The sequence below is a fragment of the Echiichthys vipera genome (genome assembly GCF_963691815.1).
Source record: "Echiichthys vipera genome assembly, chromosome: 6".
Classification (NCBI taxonomy): Eukaryota; Metazoa; Chordata; class Actinopteri; order Perciformes; family Trachinidae; genus Echiichthys; species Echiichthys vipera.
In genome coordinates this window covers 24618793-24640266 of record NC_139831.1, presented here as the reverse complement: position 1 = coordinate 24640266, position 21474 = coordinate 24618793, and the positions used below count along the sequence as shown (strand labels likewise).

At 41.1% G+C, this 21474-nt stretch overlaps 1 protein-coding gene across 1 annotated transcript; it reads right to left on the bottom strand.

The window, feature by feature from the left end:
• Window positions 1–10552: 10552 nt before the first annotated feature.
• LOC310948360 (LON peptidase N-terminal domain and RING finger protein 3-like) lies at window positions 10553–19997 on the bottom strand (the record flags this gene model as incomplete). Its single annotated transcript, XM_083915453.1, has 12 exons — window positions 10553–11349; window positions 11839–11988; window positions 12120–12282; window positions 12397–12555; window positions 13496–13617; window positions 13849–13963; window positions 14703–14787; window positions 14882–15074; window positions 15176–15292; window positions 16038–16160; window positions 16268–16386; window positions 19301–19997. 12 exons carry the CDS (start codon window positions 19995–19997, stop codon window positions 11191–11193), a joined length of 2202 nt encoding a protein of 733 aa, XP_083771579.1. The 3' UTR covers window positions 10553–11190.
• Between the last annotated feature and the right edge of the window lie 1477 nt (window positions 19998–21474).

Sequence of the window (21474 nt, the reverse complement as noted above, 5' to 3'; positions counted from 1 at the left end):
AAATGATACCGGGGCACATTGGTTAGAGCAGTCGCCTCATTTAAAGAGGCTGAAGGTCTTCCAGGCAACGGCTGCAGGTTCAACTCCGCCCTTTACTTCATGTCCCCCCCACCTCTCTCACCCCATTTCCTGTCTGTCCTATATAATAAAAGGCTTGAAAACTGCCAAAAAATCATCTTAAAAAAATAAATGATACTGACAGCAGTCAGTATGTGTGTGTGACCTTCTCCTTGTGTGTGTGGTCACAATTTGTGCCAAATATGTGTATGTGTGCTAATTTGCATGTGTGTGTATATATATACAGTATATATATATATATATATATATATATATACATACATACATACATACATACAGGAAGCTGTAATCAGCGAGAGGGCTGTTTAAACTCCCCAGATGTCTTTTCTGGGTGTGTTAGGTAACATCGGCCGCTGCTGCCCTACTTCTGATACACACACACACACACACACACACACACACGCACACACACACGCACACACACACGCACACACGCGTACACGTGTGGCTCCAAACTGGACCAGCTAAGATGTACGATGTGTGTGTGTGTGTGTGTGTGTGTGTGTGTGTGTGTGTGTGTGTGTGTGTGTGTGTGTGTGTGTGTGTGTGTGTGTGTGTGTGTGTGTGTGTGTGTGTGTGTGTCCATGCCAAGTATCCATAGCAATGACTGCTGGGTGCTGACCTTCTCATTTACAGATTATATAACCAACCGACTTGGCAGGAATCACAGAGGGGGGTTATTAATGTAGCCTTCGGCCACTACAATCAGTAAGAGATCACATACACTTTTGAAGAAAGACTTAGCCTAAGTAACCAAAAAAAAAAGCTATGAATCCTACTCATAATTCAATTTAAAGCTAAACCACACCAATGTCTGATAGTATTTGTGTCAGACATTGTATGACTCTTCTCTGCCCGGAGCTATGACAAATATAAAGCAGCATATAGGCTTGATTCTCCCACACAGTCAAACCTCCTAACTGGTGTCACTTTATTTCATTGGGTAAAGTTCACTAATTACTTTTGTATCATCAGGACACAACAGAAGAACAGTTTATGTGCACGCTGCTCACAACACACATTTTCAGGTTCATAATTTCAAGTTTAAATGCTTTAATGCTAAGAAAACAACAACTTTTTTTCCCCCATCCTGTCTGTCTGAATATACCTGTATTCATTCTCTGTCTGAAATGCTCTGTCTTAGCGCCTGTGTCTTTAAAACCTCCTGAAAAAGACCAGTCTGCTCTGATAGGTCAGTGTTTCCGCATCTGCACCATCATTGCAGCCGGGGAATGATTGTAACACCACTTATATATATATATATATATATATATATATATATATATATATATATACACACAATATATATAGTAGTTTAGCACTATAATAAACACATGACATACTTAGACATACAAACATAGCTTAGCTGTGTCAGCAGATCTCCAGAGTTTGCTGCTGAGACAGAAACAGGTCTCAAACAAAGTCCATTATCTCCTGATTTGTCCGTCTGAAAAGTGAGTCCAAAATGGCCGCTAAACTTTACTTACAGTGACTACGGGGCAAAGGCATCGTTGGTAACCTGTGTTCACGTACACTTCTCCCATTGAAATCAATACACTCAGGAACGGCTGCTAGTCTCCTTAAGAGATGTAAGAAACAAATGTGACACAGATACAGGAAATGACTAGGAGTTGAATCGTCTCGCTTCTAAACCGTCTCTGGTGCAGTTTAAATAACCTGATACAAACAGCACATACAGCAAAGTATAGCATAAAGTGTGTAGTGCTGTTTTGAAGTGGACATTTAAAGGTGCTGTACTCAAAATACTGAAGAAAATACAGACACTTTATCACAGCCCTTGGCACTAAAATGCTCGTGCAGCCGGTCCCACTTCCAAAACAAAGCGAGAAAGTCAGATTACAACACAGACAGAGGGAGTATGTTAGAAATCTGTTTGCTGCTGTATTAATGTTCTAAATGTGGAGTACAGCTCCTTTGAACAAAGCTGTCTCATTGTCAGATAGGTAAAGCTTCACTGTAGGGTGTTTTTTTTGGACACCATCCCTTTGGCAGCAGAGGCCAAGCTGGATTTCCACAGGAAACGCAGCAGCAGCAAATTAGAGGCACTCTGCATGCTTTGGGTTTCGGTCAGACTGCACCAACCTCTGCCGCCTCTGTGTACAAACTGAAGTGACCCTGCACCGGGCGAGGTCGCATTCTCAAACCGTCAGTGTTTCTAGGAATATTATAGCTGACCATTTGATCCCCACTGTGACAGTGGATTTCAATTAACACAACAACGACAACACTGTGCGGCGCAGGAAAAACAGACCCGTGTTCCAATCAGTGACCGCTCTGTTTCCAGTGAGATACTTTAGAACTGTGCAATGAGGGCATGATCATATTTACCTCTGAAGACAGATCGCAGCTCTTCCATCCTCTCATTTTACCTGTCCTACCATTACACGCAAAACTTGATCGTTACCTTGTTTCAAATTGTAAGAGATTTGTGATGCCTAAATTAAAAACAAATCAAACGTGTCACGGCTGCCATCAGCTCTGTCAGCGATGATTCAAATGCTCCCTTTTAATGACGCTGAAATACCTTACACCTCTGCACTTTGTTTGTTTGTCTTGTGTAATAATTGTATCGTGGCATGGGACATTCAGTTATCCAAGACAAAAACACATAGGCCCATACAGTAAATCAATGCATACAAATAAACTACATATTAGGTTGTGTTCTGCCTATTTCACTTGATGTCTTTGATTTGTTGTAGACTCATGTGGTTATTTTGAAAATTTTCAGTAAATAGTCAAACCTTAAAAGTGTAATTCAGGCGCAAAATCACCCCATGGTCTTTTTCTGCACTTACATACATCAAATAAGCCATCGAGATAGTTTTTTTCATGTAACAACTATTAACGGAGATATCAGGTGGAGTTGCTAACAGCTGGACATGGCTAACACTGATTAGCTCGGGGCAGCCCGGTGAAGGCATTAAAACGTCTTTTTTAACCACTAATACTGCTCAAAATAACACCAAACCTCTCCAGTAGCATGAGAAGAGTCCTTACACAGAAAACAAAGCACCAACAAAGTAGTTAGTGAAACTGGAGTTTATTAAAAGAGGGTTTTAAAGACTTACCTACTGGCCCCTGTACCAGCTCCTCTCATAGTGAAGTCCGTTCACGTCGATGACCAAAGTCAATCCAAAAGGAAGGAGCCCATTGCTGCTTTGTTTTCTGTGTAGGGACTCTTCTCATGCTGCTGCAGAGGTTTCGTGTTATTTTGAGCAGTATTAGTGGTTAAAGAAGACGTTTTAATGCCTTCACCGTAATGTCCCGAGCTAATCACTGTTAGCCACATCCAGCTGTTAGCTACTCTCCCGGATTTCTCCGTTAATAGTTGTTAGTCTCCATAGCTTTGATGTATGTAAGTGCAGGAAAAGACCATTGGATGATTTTGCGCTGAAATTACACTTTAAGTAAAAGCTTACTTAATCTTTGTAATCTTTGCAAAAATGAAGCCAATTATTGTGTGACAAGCCTTTTGTTAGCCACAGACGTATGGATATTCTCGGGTGGTGAGAGTGTGTGTGTGCGCGTGTTGGTGTGTAAGCTTGTTGTTTTAAATGTGTCCTTCAAAGGTCTAGTCTTTTCTTTTTGATGTTTTTAATGTTCAACTATTTTCTGCACTTTAAGGGATTGTGCTGTAAATTTAGTTGTACTGGTACAATGACAATAAAGACAATTCAATTCAATTCAACATTTTATTTATGCTTTTCATTTAAACAAGACCAAGTGTCAACATCTTACATCATTTCTCTGAAGAAAAATGCTGTTTCAAGAGTGGAGAGCTGCAGACGGAGCGACAGTTGGCTAATGTTACTAGCTAAAGTTACCGACCTGCAGCAGTAGCTACACACCAAACTATGGCAGGATAAAAAAGAATGTGTTGCCATGAGTCACTTACACAGAAAATGGGGAAAATAGGGTCGGGGTTAAAAAATATATTAAAGTTCCCCTTTAAGTAAAAGTACAAAAGTATCGGCATCAAATTAAAGTACCTAAAGAAAACGTACTCATGATGAATGGTCCATTTCCGAATCCTATATGATGTCACTAGATTACAGTGATGTATTAATGTGTTCATTACTTTAATGATGCAGCGAGTAAAGGCGTTGCTCCTTTTTAATTTGCTTTATATAGCCTACTGCTGGCTGACTTAACAACTTTATCCCTGGGGATAAAGGTCTCACCTCATCTCGACCTCTAATGGTAAATCACGCATTATTAGTCTTTTATATTTTTGTAATAATAATCTGAATCTGCAAAGTAAGTAAAGCTTTAAAATAAATGTAGTGAAGTGAAATAAAGAAAATCAAAATGGAATATTTTCCTCTATAATGTAGTGGAGGATGATGTAATAGAAAATGTAAATACTCCAGTAAGGTAGTACCTCAAAACTGTACACAAGTAAATGTACTTCCCACCACAGTGGCAAACACAATGTACGTTTGACTGAAGGTCTTCATTTATTGTATTTATGGTTGAGTCTGATTGAGTCTCGTCCACTGAGCTCTGATTTGCATAAACAGGATACATCCTAGACACCAGGTAGAGGTTCTGATGACGGACATTTACTGATATATGCTGCTCTCATTAAAGCTTCTACGGCTCTATATTAAGAGGCACTGGGATTTTCATGTGCAGGCCTTCAAATCTCTAAGAGTCCTTGTGGGACTGCAGCGAGCTCAACTTGCTGCAGTGTAATTACACTGAAGAGCAACAAATAAAAAGGGAGGCAGGAGGAGGAGACGCTGCTCTTTCCCTTCATCTCTCCTGCTCTAATACCTTTTTCTGCCTCTTTGTAGGTTTCTAACTGTGACCTACATTTGCATTGCTTGCATAAGCTTTCCTGTCTGTCCAGCTTTCTCTCTCTCTCTCTCTCTCTCTCTCTCTCTCTGTCTCTCTCTCTCTCTCTCTCTCTCTCTCTCTCTCTCTCTCTCTCTCTCTCTCTCTCTCTCTCTCTCTCTCTCTCTCTCTCTCTCTCTCTCTCTCTCTCTCTCTCTCTCTCTCTCTCTCTCTCTCTCTCTCTCTCTCTCTCTCTCTCTCTCTCTCTCTCTCTCTCTCTCTCTGGATATCTCCGTCATTCAGCTGCACATTAGCGCTGTTCTTTTTTTCTGTGAGACATATTGGAGACATATGTGTGAGAAAAACAAGCTGTCACTTTCTTTAGTTTTGTACACAAAAGATATCTCTCTTTCTCTCTCTCTCTCTCTCCCACTCTCTCCACATGCACATGTAAGATTTCTTTCACACATTCTCTCTCTCAGCGTGTTTTCGCTCTCTAAGAATCAGTTTAGTTCTGTTCAAAAGTCCTTTGTTAGCTTTTCCCCCTTGTTTGTTCTGCCTTATTTAACTCTCACACAAACACACAAACACACACACACACGCACGCACATACGCACGCACGCACGCACACACACACACACACACACCACATACGCACGCGCACACACACACACACACACACACACACACACACACACACACACACACACACACACACACACACACACACACACACACACACACACACACACACACACACACACACACACACACACACACACACACACACACACACACACACACCCTCCTCTTCCTGTATAAACTCAGCTTGAGTCTGTCCGTCAGTGGTGCAGACTTTCGTCCAGAGGCCTTTTACTGTAGAGGAATGTTTTCATGACCCATATTGGTTTAGTTGTGCACATTTACTGTATCAACCGTTTGTTTTGGCTAAAACTTCCTAACCTACGGTGTTTTACTGCCTTCTGACCTAACTCTAAAACATGTAATGTTTATGAGTTGTTACCTAACTGGTATATAACAGGACTTATGAAACACAACGACTCTGGTCACATTGCCAGCATGTGAACATAAGTATTTATCTAATTATTATCTCACCTCGCTCAACTTGAAATGTCCCCCTACTTCATTCTTTGACCTCTTTAATCCCACTGTCCACTGGAAAGACTGTGAAAAGCAGTGCATATTGTCCTGTTAAACATTGTTCAAACCCACAGAACTTTAAATTATAGAAGAGATTTAAAAAAAATTCCAAAGATACAGAGTATTGCGTAAGAGCTATAGTGAAAACCTGGGAGAAAACATACTTGCTTTCTTGGCAAGACTTAGTTGAGAAGGCTGATACCACACTTGAGTTTACCGTCACATAAAGAACAGTTTCTGCACAAATGAACCAAACACGTCATAACACGTGAATTAGTGAACTTTACAAAAATGGGTGGTAACGGTGTTTTAAGCTAACACATAAAAGTCAAGTATAAGAAGTATTATTGATATTTGTCTCTTGTTGTAAACCCTATAAAACTACAGCTATTATTTTGTTTTATTCAAGTCCCATATTTTGCTATTTTCATTGTTGTTTCATTGTTGTATTTTGAGTTTCTACTAGAACACGTTAACAGGCTTTAATGCGTCTTGATGCTGATTTTTAAAGCACCTCCACCTGCTTTATAGTCAAAAAGACATGGAAACAAAACTTACGATGTTATATAAAAGCATATGTCATAATATGTGAAGCCTTAAGGAGAAGCTATTGTTTCCAAAATACATTTGACTATTATTAAAGTCTCTGTCTGCTGAAAATGCTGACTACCTTCAACACTGTGCTTTAAAATAAGTCAGATTACACTGAAGGTTCTCGTTAATCTTGTGAATTATTGAGAACAAACTGTAATAAGTAATCTGATCTGTTGCGTTCTAAAAAACTCAGTGTTCTCTGAAGCACACAAACAAAGGAGACGTCAGACTCAAGTCCAGTCCAGTGTGTTCACAATCCAATGCAGGACCAAGAACACAAACCTTTAATTCACAGGTTTTTAAATTCAACACTGTAGTTTTGCAAAAGTAATGCATACTAAAGTTTTACTATCAAAAACATACATGTACAGAAAACATCAGAGAGATGTCCAGACATAAATACATTCATCTTGTTCCAATTCACCGACAGGTTTAGAGTCTGCGGAGTTCTACGGGAGGTTTGAAAGAAGCAGGCAAAGTAGTGACTGAAGTCAGTGCAAATATTTGAAATCATGAGGAGCACTTGGCAAAAAACGTATAACACGTGAAGACTTTTAGAGTTAGCGAATTTTGGAGGATATACGAGAGCTGTTCACTTTGCCAGAAGATACAAATCCAGTGCTCCTCCAAATACTTCCAATCCCGGGACTGTTTGGGCTCATTATCAAATACACTACACAGAAAGCTTTGCAGTTTGCAGTTTTTAGGTGACAAGTGAAATACTGATACAGATGATGAGGTATGGTCACATAAATTTGAAAAAGAAAAAAGGTACAAAATTAGGAAGCATAGTTTTTCCTTGCTTGGATGCTAGAGGTAGTTGTCCTCAAAAGGTCAATGGTTGGATTCTGAAAAGTCTGAAAGATATCCGTGGGCAATAATCCACCATCCTGCTGTTTTTTTGCATAGCTGTATAAATCAAAAAGATCTCACTTCTTCAACATCTGCACTGCTGTTAAAGGAAACTGGAGCTGTTGAAATCACAAGCCGATTGACAGTTTACAGGTGGTGTTGTTGGGGGCTACTCTGGGATGCTTTGTTGACCTGACACGAGGAGAAAAGGTCAGTGTTCGAAGTTATCAAGGGTTCGGAGTGCTACACAATATCAAAATGATACCATCAAGCCGTAACAGCAGCTTTAACCCCCATCATTTCAACCCCTACCAAGATAAATGCCACTGTATTCACGTCCCAACTAGGTCAGAGCTTGTAACCTGGGCCGTTTCCTGATTCCTGTGATTATCCAATCGTATGGAATCTCATCAGTGACAAACATTTGCATCCCTTTCCATATATTTAAGAAGCACAAACATATTAGCAATTGGAGTTGCTGTTATTAATATGAGTTAACCTGTTGGCGGGGGATAATGTTGAGCGTGTTGGTTGCTCGTGGGGAAAAGATTCAATTAAATCCGACAATGTCTTTAAGAACCGGTGGCTGTAAAACTCACTAGTTGTCATGTTATATCATTTGTTTAATAAAAAAAACACGACAAGGTTTTTAGGGGGTTTTGTTTTAAGCTAAGCTAACCCGCTGCTGGTGCTAGCTAGTACTTTAATCAACGTATCCTCATACAGTGGTTCGTATACGTCACGAAAAGGTACGGCCAATGTTTTGGGCGTTATTCTTCAAATTTCTCCAAACACAAGAAATCCCTTCCCTTCCATAATATGTAGGATTTCTGGAAACCAGATCACAAAGAGATTAGCATGAATTTGTGACCTGTTTATAATAAAGCTAACCCCTTATCTCAGCACAAACATCACTGCCATAGTCCAGGTTCTTAAAGACATTATAATAAGGTGTTTTTCAGGGAACTCCAGGTTGTCACACAGAACATTAGCATACAGTAGTTGCCATTGCAGTTTATACATCAAAGTAAAAATGGAAGACGTCTAACTTAAGGCACTAGAACTGCTTTTACAGATGAACAATAATTCACAGATATTAGGGTTTCTTTTTTTATGAAACCGTTCAAAATAAAAAAGGATGTGGATTTTCCCTTCTTTCAGGTCTATCAGGAAATACATGGGTGTGATATGCTTTTACACTGGAGGCGTGTTTATATCTGATTCGTTTTCCCTTTTCGGTCCAGTTTGAGCATCACAGCTTCTTAGTGGTTACCAGTTAAGATATCAGCAAACTGGGGCATTTGTTTTAAACATGGTGGAGAGATAGTTGGAAGCAGTTATTCTAAAATGTAACACAGTATTGCTGCTTGATTCAGTCATAATGCAATCATCTAACAATACAATAGCAACTGTTTTGATAGGTAAAATATTAAGATTGTGGTATAATACTTAATCAGTTTCTTCGCTTTATAGCATCACATGGCCCTTTCAATAGAAAATCATAAATGTGGGTGATTCGACATGACACTCCCTGTACTATCACATGTGGAATAAGGAGAAACAAAACACACCAATAAGTGAAGAAAATTAGAAAACACAAAAAACCCAAAGAACATAGAAACATGTCAAATCAAACACATATACAAAATAAAAGATTTTGAAGGCAAAGCTCAACAATCTCGTATGTTTTCCAGAGATTAGCACTTGCCATGTAAAAGCAATAATGTCACAGACATCAGCAAGGCCTCAATATCATTTACTCAGAAATACGTCTCTTTTTCCCCCATTTATATGTATTTTTTTTCTGAGCAACTCATGTTTGAAATGGATACATTTCCATTAAGGGGAATATTAAAATAAGTCTGGTATGTGCTACTTCACATGAAAAATTGTTCCACAGCGCGTTATTCTGTGGACAGAAGGCACTGGCCTTTACACACACACACACACACACACACACACACACACATAAACCAATCAAACTTTTGAATGGAGATCTTGATCGCAGTAGTGTTGGCCTGCTTAACAATGCAAATAGGCTTACACTTAGAGAGTGTTTTAACCACCAGAAGATTTGACTGTATTCCGTGGTTATCCAAATACTTAGGTATTCTGACTCTGGCAACAGTGGAAATACACATCCTGAGACCTCTCTGTTTAATTCCCTTACTTAAAAGTGGAAGTGCAAAATAAGTCAGAATAAATACTAAATAAATACACTTAGGACACAATGGTATCAAAAATCCAGATGTTGCTTTCCACATTACCGACAGGCCCTTTAAAGCCTGTAAGTATTACAAGTATGTCTGCTACAGAGAGGCTGCTGACGGCGAGGGAATGCAAGTCAACATAGCTCCAATTTGGGACAGGCCAATAAAAATACTGCATTGCTTTGGGTCACGAGTGATCTAAAAATATGTGGTCCGGGAGACAGTCTGCCCTCAACTCTAGTTCCAGAGTCCAGTTTTCAGTCTGTACCCCCTCTATCTTGATTGTGTAAATAGTGTTTTTTTTAACAGTAATAATACCCTCCAGTTACCAGGGTGTTACTGCTGATGTTTGGGGTCAAATGTTAAGTTAAAAAAGCCTTTGGAAAGTGAGCAGCTCAACATCTCGTCTTGTGAAATGTAAACAATGTCACTGCATGCATAAATAATGACAAAATAAATAATGGAAAATAAATCCAACAAATAAAAAAAAACACAGGATGAATAAAACACAAGAACAAGAGCCATAAAGCACGCCAATGTAAAGATTCAGTCTATTGTTATTCAGCTGCATGACGTAGAGTCAGATAGGGACAGAAATGGAGGAAGCAAGGAGGAAAGGAAGACAGAATAGCAGCCGAAAACACGACTGTTATAGTTTCGGTAAAGGTGGCAGAATAGTAAACACGTGGGTTTATCTGTAGATGTCTACACTTAGTAATTAAACGCATCTAATCAGGATTATCATCATTATTCAATCAACAGAAGAACATTTACACAAAAAGAGCAAATTCATTGTTTGGTCTCTTACTGAATTTATATAGTATATTATATAATATAGTAGATGGATTTGTAGGTCTGAACTTGCTTTGTCTTTGTTCTAAAGCTATGTTCAGACATGCAGCTCAGTTTTTTTTTCACTGATCAGACTGCAAAGTTTGCTTTTTTTTCACACAACATGTATGCAAGAGGAAGAGCATAGAACTTTAAAAAAAATGGAGGAGGGCCAGAAAGGCAACAGTGGAACCTGGACAAATGAAGGAGACATATCAGCTCAGCTTGTTGTCACACACAGGACGTGTTAGACAAAAACATAGACTGAGCGTGTGCGCATTAGTCAGAGTGACATCCAATGTTATAACGGTAGGTGACGACTCTGTGTAAACCCAGATCGAGTCTTTTTAGTACTGTCATTTTAAGAAATGAGATGTCCTTCCTGTCTGAACGGTTGGTTTCCTGCGAAGTGAATGTTATGAATGGAAGGTGTTCTCAGATCAGCAATCTTTGTTGCTAAAGTTTGCTGTCGATTCACAGATGAGTCCAGATTATCTTCTGAATAGGAATGGTGCTACAACGAGCACGGTGCAACAACATCAACATGAGTTCTTTGTGCATCAAACAAAAAAAAAGGAAGGGCAACAGGTCAACTGCTGCTTTTGGGTGGTGAGGGTGTGGTTACTGCATTTTCCAGGAGGGGTGCACACTTTGTGGAAGGAGCATGTCACCGGTGCCTGCTGTGGGCCATGAAGAGAAGCACCTTACGGATGCCGCTGAGGCGATCCTTCAGAGAGGTGAGGGCCAGGAACGGCAGCTGGGCTCGCCCTTCTAACGGAAGAACAGCTAGCAACCACCAACACCAGGAGGGACCGTTAGGGCTGTCCTGTAGGAGGAGGAGGCACAGTGAGACGGTTTTAAAAGGCACAAAAAGTAGAACAATAACTAAAGGAAAATTCTGGTATGATAACTGTGGCTCTGGGCCATGCTGACTTTGTGGACACATCTGACTCTCCTTCTCAGTCCTTCAGTGTTTATATAACCAGCTCATCAGCCCTTTGCCAGTTTGTAAAGTTATCCCAGCTTTCTGCCTGATATCTGCTCTGCTGTTAATGACATGCGTACGCTTTCTGCTCCGTGACTCTAATATTGTTCCATTTAGAATTGATTTGTCCTTATTTTTCCAACCTGGTCTGCCTCAGTGTCTGCACAATATCCTCGTACATGCCCACTGACATGTCAAAAAATGTTTTCAGTGGTTGCTGCCTCACGAATAACTTTTTTTTCTAAGAAAACATAAGACACAGTTGAACGAACGATGAATCGTTTAAGTAAAGTGTGACTGTTAATTGTGTGTGTGTGTGTGTATGTGTACCTTAAGTTCAGAGTCTTTCTGAGGCATGGGTCCAAAGTGTCCTTCAATGCGGTCCTTCTGCTCGACCTTCAAGGAGTTGACCCACACCAGGGCCTGATCGTACACCGTGTCATGCAGTGACTGCAGCTCATGCACTGCCAGACCCTCGACCTACACAAAAACAAACAACTTTGAGTTAGAACATCTGGCAAGCCATCACTTCTCCATCCCTCTCCAAGCTACCCCTTTATGTCCAGTCCTCCCGCCCGTCATCTCTTTCTCTCTCCCTCCACTGTTCATACCTTAACATCCTCCAGGTACTCTATATCGGCTGTGTTGTATCCATCCCTCTCTCTGTGCTGAATGACTTTAAACCTCCGTCTGCCAATGGTGTCCACAACTGAGCGGCCATCGGAAAAGAACTTCACATCGCGGATCTCCAACAGGCACCCGTAGTCTGCAAATCTGAATACAGGAGAAGATAGGGCACTATATTACACTTCCTGCATACATACTCATACATACAAAAGTGTAAAAGACACGTGACCAAGTACACGTGAGGACTGTCCTAGTACTGACCCTTTGAGGTTGTCTTCCAGACACATGCCAAAGCAGTTGGTTCCTGTCTCCATGCATCGGCGAATCATCAGCCTGTAGCACGGCTCGAAGATATGGAGAGGGCACGGCACAGTGGGGAAGGCCATGGTGCACACAAATATAGGCACGTTCTTGTTAAGACTGAAGAGAGAAAAACATAAAGGTGCAAGTGTTTAATGTGGTGCACAGCAGAGTCATGGTACAAGGAAAATGATATATATAAATAAATACACACAGGCATGTATTTATGTTTTCAGGATCAAGAATAAGCTCTCAATCTCAATTTATAAGCCAAAGTAAATAGAAGTCCTTAAAATGTTCTGAAATTGAGATTATGACGTCTATAATCCAGAATAACTGTTCATACGCCATCTATATGGAGGGTGGAAGCTGCCAAAATAAAAAATAAATAAACGTATCAAAATATAAATATATATATATAAATACTTGATATACTTGATATATCAAACTTGATAAATTAATTTAATGTACCAAGAATAATTAAAATCAATTAGGAATCAATTCATTGATTCAGGTGTGACAAAATGTGTATTTTTGTTTTAATTTGCTTCTGTATTTGTTTACATTTGTTGTTATTAATCTGTCATTCTAAGAGTATAATGGGGGTCATGACATTTTCCCTTAAGGACTTTATTTGATGGCATTTTAATTTATATAATCCAGTCATTTATTTATTTTCTATTTTGTCAGCTTCTGACCTCCATACACCTGCACCATTCGCTCCAGTGTAAGAGGTTATTTACTGTAGTCTATTCTAGCCTCCAGGAAAGTGATACTTGATGCTGGAGAGGGTGTGTGATAGAAGGCCAGTGTTCCAGACACACGTTATCTTCTGTAGGTCAGTGTGTCAACTGACACACACGTGTTATCTACTATAGGTCAGTAGGTCAAGTACCAGTAGAGCATATTCACACAGTGTTATTTCAGTCATTCATATTCATACACAAGCCTTTATCTGAGAAAAGATCATATTTGATGAAAGAAGATAAAACAGAGCATACAGAACAAGATGCTCAGATATTAAGATGGTGGAGAAGTGCAGAGGAGGACACAAACTTACTTTGAGAGCTCAGCCATCTCATCCTGGTGGATTTTCTGTCTTTCTATGAGCTCTGATGGAAGATACTTCGATATCAGTTTCTCCATTAATACCGTCTTACAGTACTGCCTTTGGACCAGGTACTGGACAAGGACACAGACAGAGGCTACATTAGAAACATGTTTATAGTAGCAGATCAATAATGACTTCAAATGTGAGGTACACAGATGTTTAAAAATAGATACTTATGTATAGATAATGTATAATATGTAACCGAGTAATGGTACTTGAAGAGAAAAGTTGGATCGCTTCATCCCAACTGGATTTAGTTTAGATCACAGGTCAAACATCCTAGGGGGTATTAAAGCACTTACCTCAGACAGCTCCTCTTTACAGAGTGGACACTGTGGGTTGTGGTCCAGACATCGCTCCAGACACCGAAGACAGAACGAGTGGCCACACGGCGTCGTCACCGGCTCATAGAACAGTCTAAGTGGGAAAGGTACAAAAATACAGAAGCTCAAAACCATGGAAACAATTTATTACTTTTTACAGGCTGCATTTCTGTACATTGATATATATTATATTATATAATCTATGTTTAAAGATACTATTGCTTAAACGTGCTCATAAAAAGAGTTGATATATGACTAAAGACATGTGCATAACAATTAGAAGATAGAAGCAGTGTTCCTGTAGCAGTATTCAAGTAGAAGAGAGAGATACATATGATTCAACCACAAAGGAAAGCGCAAGTACACAGTGGCTTCTACCTAGCGTGTGAAGATAACAATCTGCTTGAGGTGAAGGTGTGCGTTACAAAAAGGATGAGGATGGATGTCTGCGGTCAGGGAAAGATAGAATAAAGCTTTGTGAGATTTGTGAGATTGTACGCGTTTAACCTCGGTTAATTAAACGATTGACTTGTTGATTTCAGCCCAATTAAAGTTGTCTTGTAAGTTCCTTCAACTTGAAAGTTCCGACATAAACAAATCGGCGGACCAGAGATAAAAGTTTGGAGTCAAATAGATTGTAGGAGTTCTGAAGGTGATCCTCAACAATATCGATGTCAAAAAAGCTGCTGCGCATCACAGAGTTTAATCACAAGCTATATAATCATCAGTTGCAATTCAGCACGTGTTACACAACTGCTAACTATACTGCATGATGTGTGTGACTCGCTGTTCATAAAGGTTAGGTCTGAATCAAGCTGAAAAGCAAATCTCACCTCATACAAAGAGAACACTCCAGGTCTGTTGGGTCCAAGACGTCACCACCTGCAAAACTCAATGGATCGGTCACCTTTGCTTGCTCTGAATTGGGGAAATTACCACATGAAAGATAAGACACAAATACAGCTAATGGAGTGAGTATGCATGGATGTGCACAAACTCCAAAAAAGCTTACCAGACTTGGCTCTCTTGCTCCCCTGTCCTTCCTCCTCCTCTGTGCTCCCCTGTTTCCTTTTGAGGTGAAAACAGTGGTCTGGCCTCCGGACCTCAGGCTTCTTCTGACCTTTGACCTCACTTCCCTCTGACCTCACAGGTGTAGGAGGAGTGGGGGTAAAACCGGACGCTGACGACAAGCTGGGACTAAAGATCTGAGAAAAGGATAAGGTCAGAAGGAGAGGATAAGGAAAACTTCAAGTCCCCTCAGTGTTATGGTTTTTTTTTAATGCCTGCTAGAAGGAACGTCTCTTACCTGGAAGGAAGCGTTAATACTGTTCTTGATGTTTCCTCTGAAAGACAGTATATTGGAGCAGTCTGAGATGTGTTCAGGGACCTGATCTGTAACTGGAGCCAGGATATCGCTGAGGAGCTGAGAGAAGAACAACATGCAATGATGTGAATATAACAATCCCCAATGCAGCGTGTAGTGTTTTCTTTAAAGCACGCTACACACAACTGGACAAAACAAAAGAAATGACAAATTGCTTAAAGGCCCCATATTGCTAAAAGTCAGATTTCCATGTCTTTTCTTGGTTATAAAGCAGATTGAGATGTTATATAAATACTGTGAAAGTATCATAAGTTTCGATCCACAGAGGAATGTACACAGTCTGTGTTCATTAACTGTGTCTTTAAACGAGCCGTCAGGACTTCTGCACGGTTGTGATGTCACAACTCTTCTTTAGGTAGAATGTTCTGATACATCATTCGTCATTCAGCAGCTGTAATGACGGTGCAGAGACACTAAGAGTGCAGGCGCAGAAAACCCGGAAACCAATCAGAGCAACCTGGGCTTTTTCAGGGGGAGGTCTTAAAGAGACAGGCGCTAAAACAGAGCGTTTCAGACAGAGGGTGAATACAGGTGTATTCAGACACCCAGGATGTGAAAAATAATTTGTTTTTGAACATTAAAGCATGAAAACATGTTCTAGCAGAAAGCCAAAACATAAGTATGAACATGACAATGAGCAGAATATAGGACCTTTAATACTGTAGTAGATCGTGAGATCCCTCTCATACTTATTGGATGGTTTAGGCTGTTAACTATGAAGTAAAACAAATAATCAAAGTGTATCTCTAGTTTGAGCCCACTACAGTACTAATGTTGCATTTACCTTGTGCACCTCAGTCTTGGCCAGTCTGCAGTCAGGCTCTATGGACAGACAGACCAGGTACTCCCTCAGAGCTTCCTCTGTCCTGCCCAGCGACACCAGAGCCTGGGCCTTACGGACATGACCCTGTAGGCACGAGGGAGATATATCAGCTGGGAGATTTTGATATTTTATTAACATAAACTGCATCATTACATCCATTTCTATGATGCAGGATCATTAGTCTGCCATACCTTGGACCAGTTAGGCATGAGTCTGCAGGTCATCTCAGCGTCTCGCAGAGCCTTTTCAAAGTGTCTCAGGCTGGAGTGGATCTGGGAGCGATTACTGAACAGTATGTGGTCCATGGGTGCTAAGGAGAAGAGGAGGGACATTAGTATGTGACAAGAGAACAAGGCTGCAGTTTTGTTTTTATTGATTAATGGTGAAAAGAGATAGTCATATTTTTTCTAAAAGATAATAAATTGGTTGTTTTTGTTTGATAAACAGTCCAAAAGCCAAAGATGGTCCATTTTAAGTGATGTAAAACAAAGAAAAGCAGCAGATTATCACAGCTGGGACCAGGGAATGTTTAGCATTTACTTAATAAATTACTTTAACAATGACTCTTTCATCAAAGTAGCTGTAAATAAGTATTCTGTCAATCAACTAAGCATATTATTAGCCCATTCGATCTGTTTCAGCACTCTTTCCCTCAGCTTAAAACCTTTACATACTCAGTGAGTTCAATGATCCCCATACTGAAGCAACTGCTTCACAACATACTGCAGAAATTTGAAAACTGCATGGCTACCACTTGGTTATTTCCTTATGTGTGGAAAGCTGAGTTTACTGGTAATAAGGTTTCCTATTACATGAACGGGGGAATCAGTTGCCACATTATAAAACACGTTATGAAAAGCATGTACAGCGTTACAAAACCGTGCAGCACTATCAAGGCCACCCACATTTCAGGTTTCATAACTCGAAAAACTTATGCAAATGTCGCAGCGAGCCATATGGGAATCAGAGGGAAATATTTCCCTGGCTTTAGTTCAGGCACTGTCACTACATGAAGTGAAAAACAAGACGTTGGGGTAGAGGAGAGCAGAAGAGATTATTTTACAGGAGAATTTAAGATGTTTTAGGTGACCTGCGGGCTGCAGATGTGAATTTGTGTGCAGTATCAGGAACAATATTTTAAAAGTAGGCCAGATGAACAAGCATGATACTTTTATTTATGTGTGTTTAATGACCACAGACCTGAGCCAATTATAACTCTTAGAACTATGTACAGACTTGCATCAATTCCCCTGGAGGCTTAACCTAACCATAACCAGAACTACTGCATGGCTCAACAACACACTGAATCAGGGCTTGATCAAGAGCCAACTCTAAATTTAACTCTAAAACTATGTCAAAAGAGAAGAGGTTAACCTAGTTGTAGGGTGAATCCCCACATTTTAGGGTGAGAACAAGTTTGGCCCCCACAATTAGGGGTGTATATCACAAGTTTTATCACATCAGATATCACAAAGTCTGCCTCCATACGGTTTCGATTTGATTCAATTTAGGGGCCTGCAGTCGATATCAGACAATATCGTCTCTCCATTTAACACAATCAGTGACATTTATATCAACTCACAAAAAGAATTTCATTATTGAGCTTTTCCAGAGATTTGAAATGAAAAAAGAAACTGTTCTTTCTTAATAAAAGGAATTTCAAAGATGATGACGATATGTATAAATATTTTCACTTTGCATCGGTGATATTGGATTGTTCAATAGATATATCGATCCAGAATGATGTATCGCTACACCCCTACCCACACTGAGATAGACACACACACACACACATAATATAATAATGTATAGGGTTAGGTATGCAACAGATACTGCAAGTACAACAAGCGCTACCCCTCCCCTTACTGGGAATCAGCTCACAAACTAATTTGCACAGCACTGCATTCCTTTAGTTGATCATGCAGATGCAGATAGTGGGGCAGCCTTTCACGTCTCTGCCAGGATCAAATATCAACACCTCCAACAGGCCAATTCTCCGGGTATTTTGAGGTTTGAAGTGGGTCTTTCCAAAATACAGTTAATTGAATTGTTAATTTAGCAAATTATCTAAACACGCTGATTCGCTCTGAATAATATTCCTGGTGAAAATAAAGATCCTGGTAACAGCAAAGGACAATCCTATTCTGGTACTGTGGGAGCTGCCCAGCTCCACAACAGTAGTGTGAGAGCAGCTCCACTGCTTCCACTGGAGGAGATTAATGCTCTACTGGTGGGGGCCCAATCTGGAAATATTGGTGTAATACAAACAACTATTATCTGTCAAGTGAAGGCCAGGGAGACTATGGTATATATCTCAGAGGCTTCAACTGTCTGTGAAATAAAAAACTTTAAACTTACACAACCAGCATGTACTGTGACCTACTGTAGCTGCTGCATAACAGGGAAAAGTCAAAGGAGGTCAGGTCAGGTCTCCCAGTCATGTAAGACGTCTGCGCTGACTCCATTTCAGTAGTTGACAAAGTGCCACTGTTACAGTGATGAACCTAAACACATTCACATGCATCCAGCTGTAGAAAGCACTTTGGTATACTGAGCATGTCAACTTTATTTCAGACTAGGATCCTAATTGATAACTGCCTGAACATATAACATAACCGGTGCATGTTATAGGTTATTATATCACTAATAAGTCCTGTCTGTAAGTCAAAGTTCACCTGTGTATCCCCACTTTTACCTGTATAAACTCGATTACATATGGACATGATCTTAGTGTCCCTAGTGGTGACCTGAAATAGTACCCTTGACCCACATTTGCCTGCATCATTGTCTGAAGTTACACAATGAGGGAGGGGGGGGCTGTTACGTGCTTCCGCAATGTTTGGTCCACTAGCCCAGCCTACGTAAGCGTGTTATCCAACACATGGCGCGAGAGGCTCGGAGGATGCCAGCAGAGGCTGACAGAGTCACATACCGGTGCTCACTCACTCACTCACTCCTGAAACAGACTCATACGTTTATAATATATATAAAACAACGGTACATTAGGTCTTTAGGGGCCCATGACAAGTCGCGTGAACTGCTATTTTGTAGCAAGAACCTTCCTACTAAAGAGTAACAGTTGAAAACGTGAATTAAAAATATTTAGGCTACATACGCAATATGTAGAAACATGTTCTGTAAAGCCGCGTCCATAAGTTTCTCACACACACACACACACATACACACATACATACATACATACATACACATATATATTGTCCTACCTATCAATATGGCTTGGTTGTATTTCTCCAGCGCTGCTTCCATCTTCTTCTCGGCGTACAGTCCGTTGCCCTCCCGCCTCAGCCGGCCGGCCTGGTGCGAGCTGGGGAACCACTTGACCAGCAGGTTGCTGAGGACCACATTGACCCGGTAACTCTGCACGTCTGCGACCCGGGAGCTGTCCCTGCACTCTTTACACATCACCGGCCGCTCCTTCTCCTTCCTCTCCCTCTCCAGGCACTTCTTACAGAAGCAGTGTCCGCACGGCAGAGTCACCGGCTCGAACAGAAAGCTCAGACATATCCGGCAGGAGAAGTCCGAGAAGTACCCGAAGCCTGTAGCACCAGCCCCCGGGCGTCCCGCTGCTGCCACCGCCGGCCCTGCCTCCGCTCCTCTCCCCTTGCTCCTGTTGTGACTGTCCCCCCCGTCTTGCCTACCCGACAGGTACTCTATGAGGTTGGACAGGTGCAGCGGTCTCAGTCTCTCGGTCTCCGAGGCTTGTCTGTACACATCGAAAGCTTCGGTGAATTTGCCCCCGAAGGCGAGCGCGTCTGCCCGCTTCACCATCAGCTCCTGTCGGCTCCCTGGATCTCCCATACCCGATAGTTGGCACTCGTAAATATCCGCAGCTAGGTCGAAGTTTTTCGACTGGAAAGCTTCTGCTGCGAGCTGCAGCATCATCTCACTCTCTGTCGCCATACTCTGAAAGGTTGTCTCTCACCTAAGTGGGACACATCTGCTCAGTACCGCTCATGTTCGCGTGTGCTGCTGCCGGGAAGTACTGACCACACTGCATGCTCCCGATCTGGAAGTACCATAATTATTCTCAATGGAGCAGCGCAGAAGAAAAAAAAAACCGTTACGTAAAAGTTGTGTCATGTGACGCCGACCAGCCGTTCTCATTGGATGAGTTTAGAAAAAACGGTTACAACACAATCTGCCATGTAACAGTTTCAGTGACAGGGGCCGGAGCCGGAGCCTGTCTGACCTGCATGCGGGACCTAAGTGGCAGGTCAGCGCGCACCCCCACCAAATACCTTCACATGGTATGTCAATGCCAAGTTATTCCAAAATATGTCTTTCTAAAGTTTCCACTGCTGTGCACTTGAATGGCCCTCATCAACAGATGGGACGGACAGTTTCATTTATGTGGCCTATCTGAAAAATGTTTTAGTTTCTTTGGGTGTGGTGTCATTGAGGGGATACATCCATCAGCCTTTTGGGTAGAAACTGAAGTTGGCTCCTTTAAAAACCTATCTTGGGAGCTATGGTTAACCCATGAGTGTGTGCTTTCAGAGGCATCACCTCGCTGTTTCTGTCCATGTAATTACACAGGAAAAAGCAACTATGTAAAAAATGCGCACAGCACTTTCCTGTTATGTGACCTGTATTTGCTTCACGCATCATAACAGGTAGAGCAGTTATGTGACTGTCAGGACTGCTTTACAGTTGCTCTCATCGTTTTGTTTTTTCACCACAAAATCAGAATGAATTCACTTGAAATTACTTATTTTATGGATAAAGTATAATTTCCATTTACCTCTCTTTAGAGAAGCTATCCAACAGTAAATGTCATGGCTGGCACTGTGGCACACATGCAGCAGTTTGAGTACAAAGTACACTTTGTGGAAATTTTCATGGGTTGCCCCGCAACATCCTTGGAGAAATGTGAAAATGTGAATGCTTCTGCTCATGGGCACTTTGGTGACTCTTTGGATGCACTCACTCCCGAACTGACTGCTAACTTATATATTTATATAGTTATATATTTATATACCTTGCTTTTAATTCTGGGAAACAGTCAAACCACTCACACCTTGTTACTTCCTCACCAATGTGCTGCCTCCACCGTCTAGACCAGGGGGGTCCGATGGTGCCGAGGGCCACTTTCCTGCACGTTTTAGGTTTCTTCCTGCTCTGACACACCTGAGTCTAACAATCATCAAACCTGTGACGAGCTTCAGCTTCAGAGTGTTAGAGCAGGGAGAAACCCTGAAACATGCACCCTGGATTTAGTCACACCAGCAGCAGAGCAGTCAGCCCTTGTTACTAAGGAAACAAAGCCTGGAGAGAAATCAACTTATCACACTGTAAGCAGTCACTCACCACACTTTTGAAGTTTAACCAGTCACTGTTGTATAAAAGTGTTATAATGAAGAAAAATGTGACATAATAC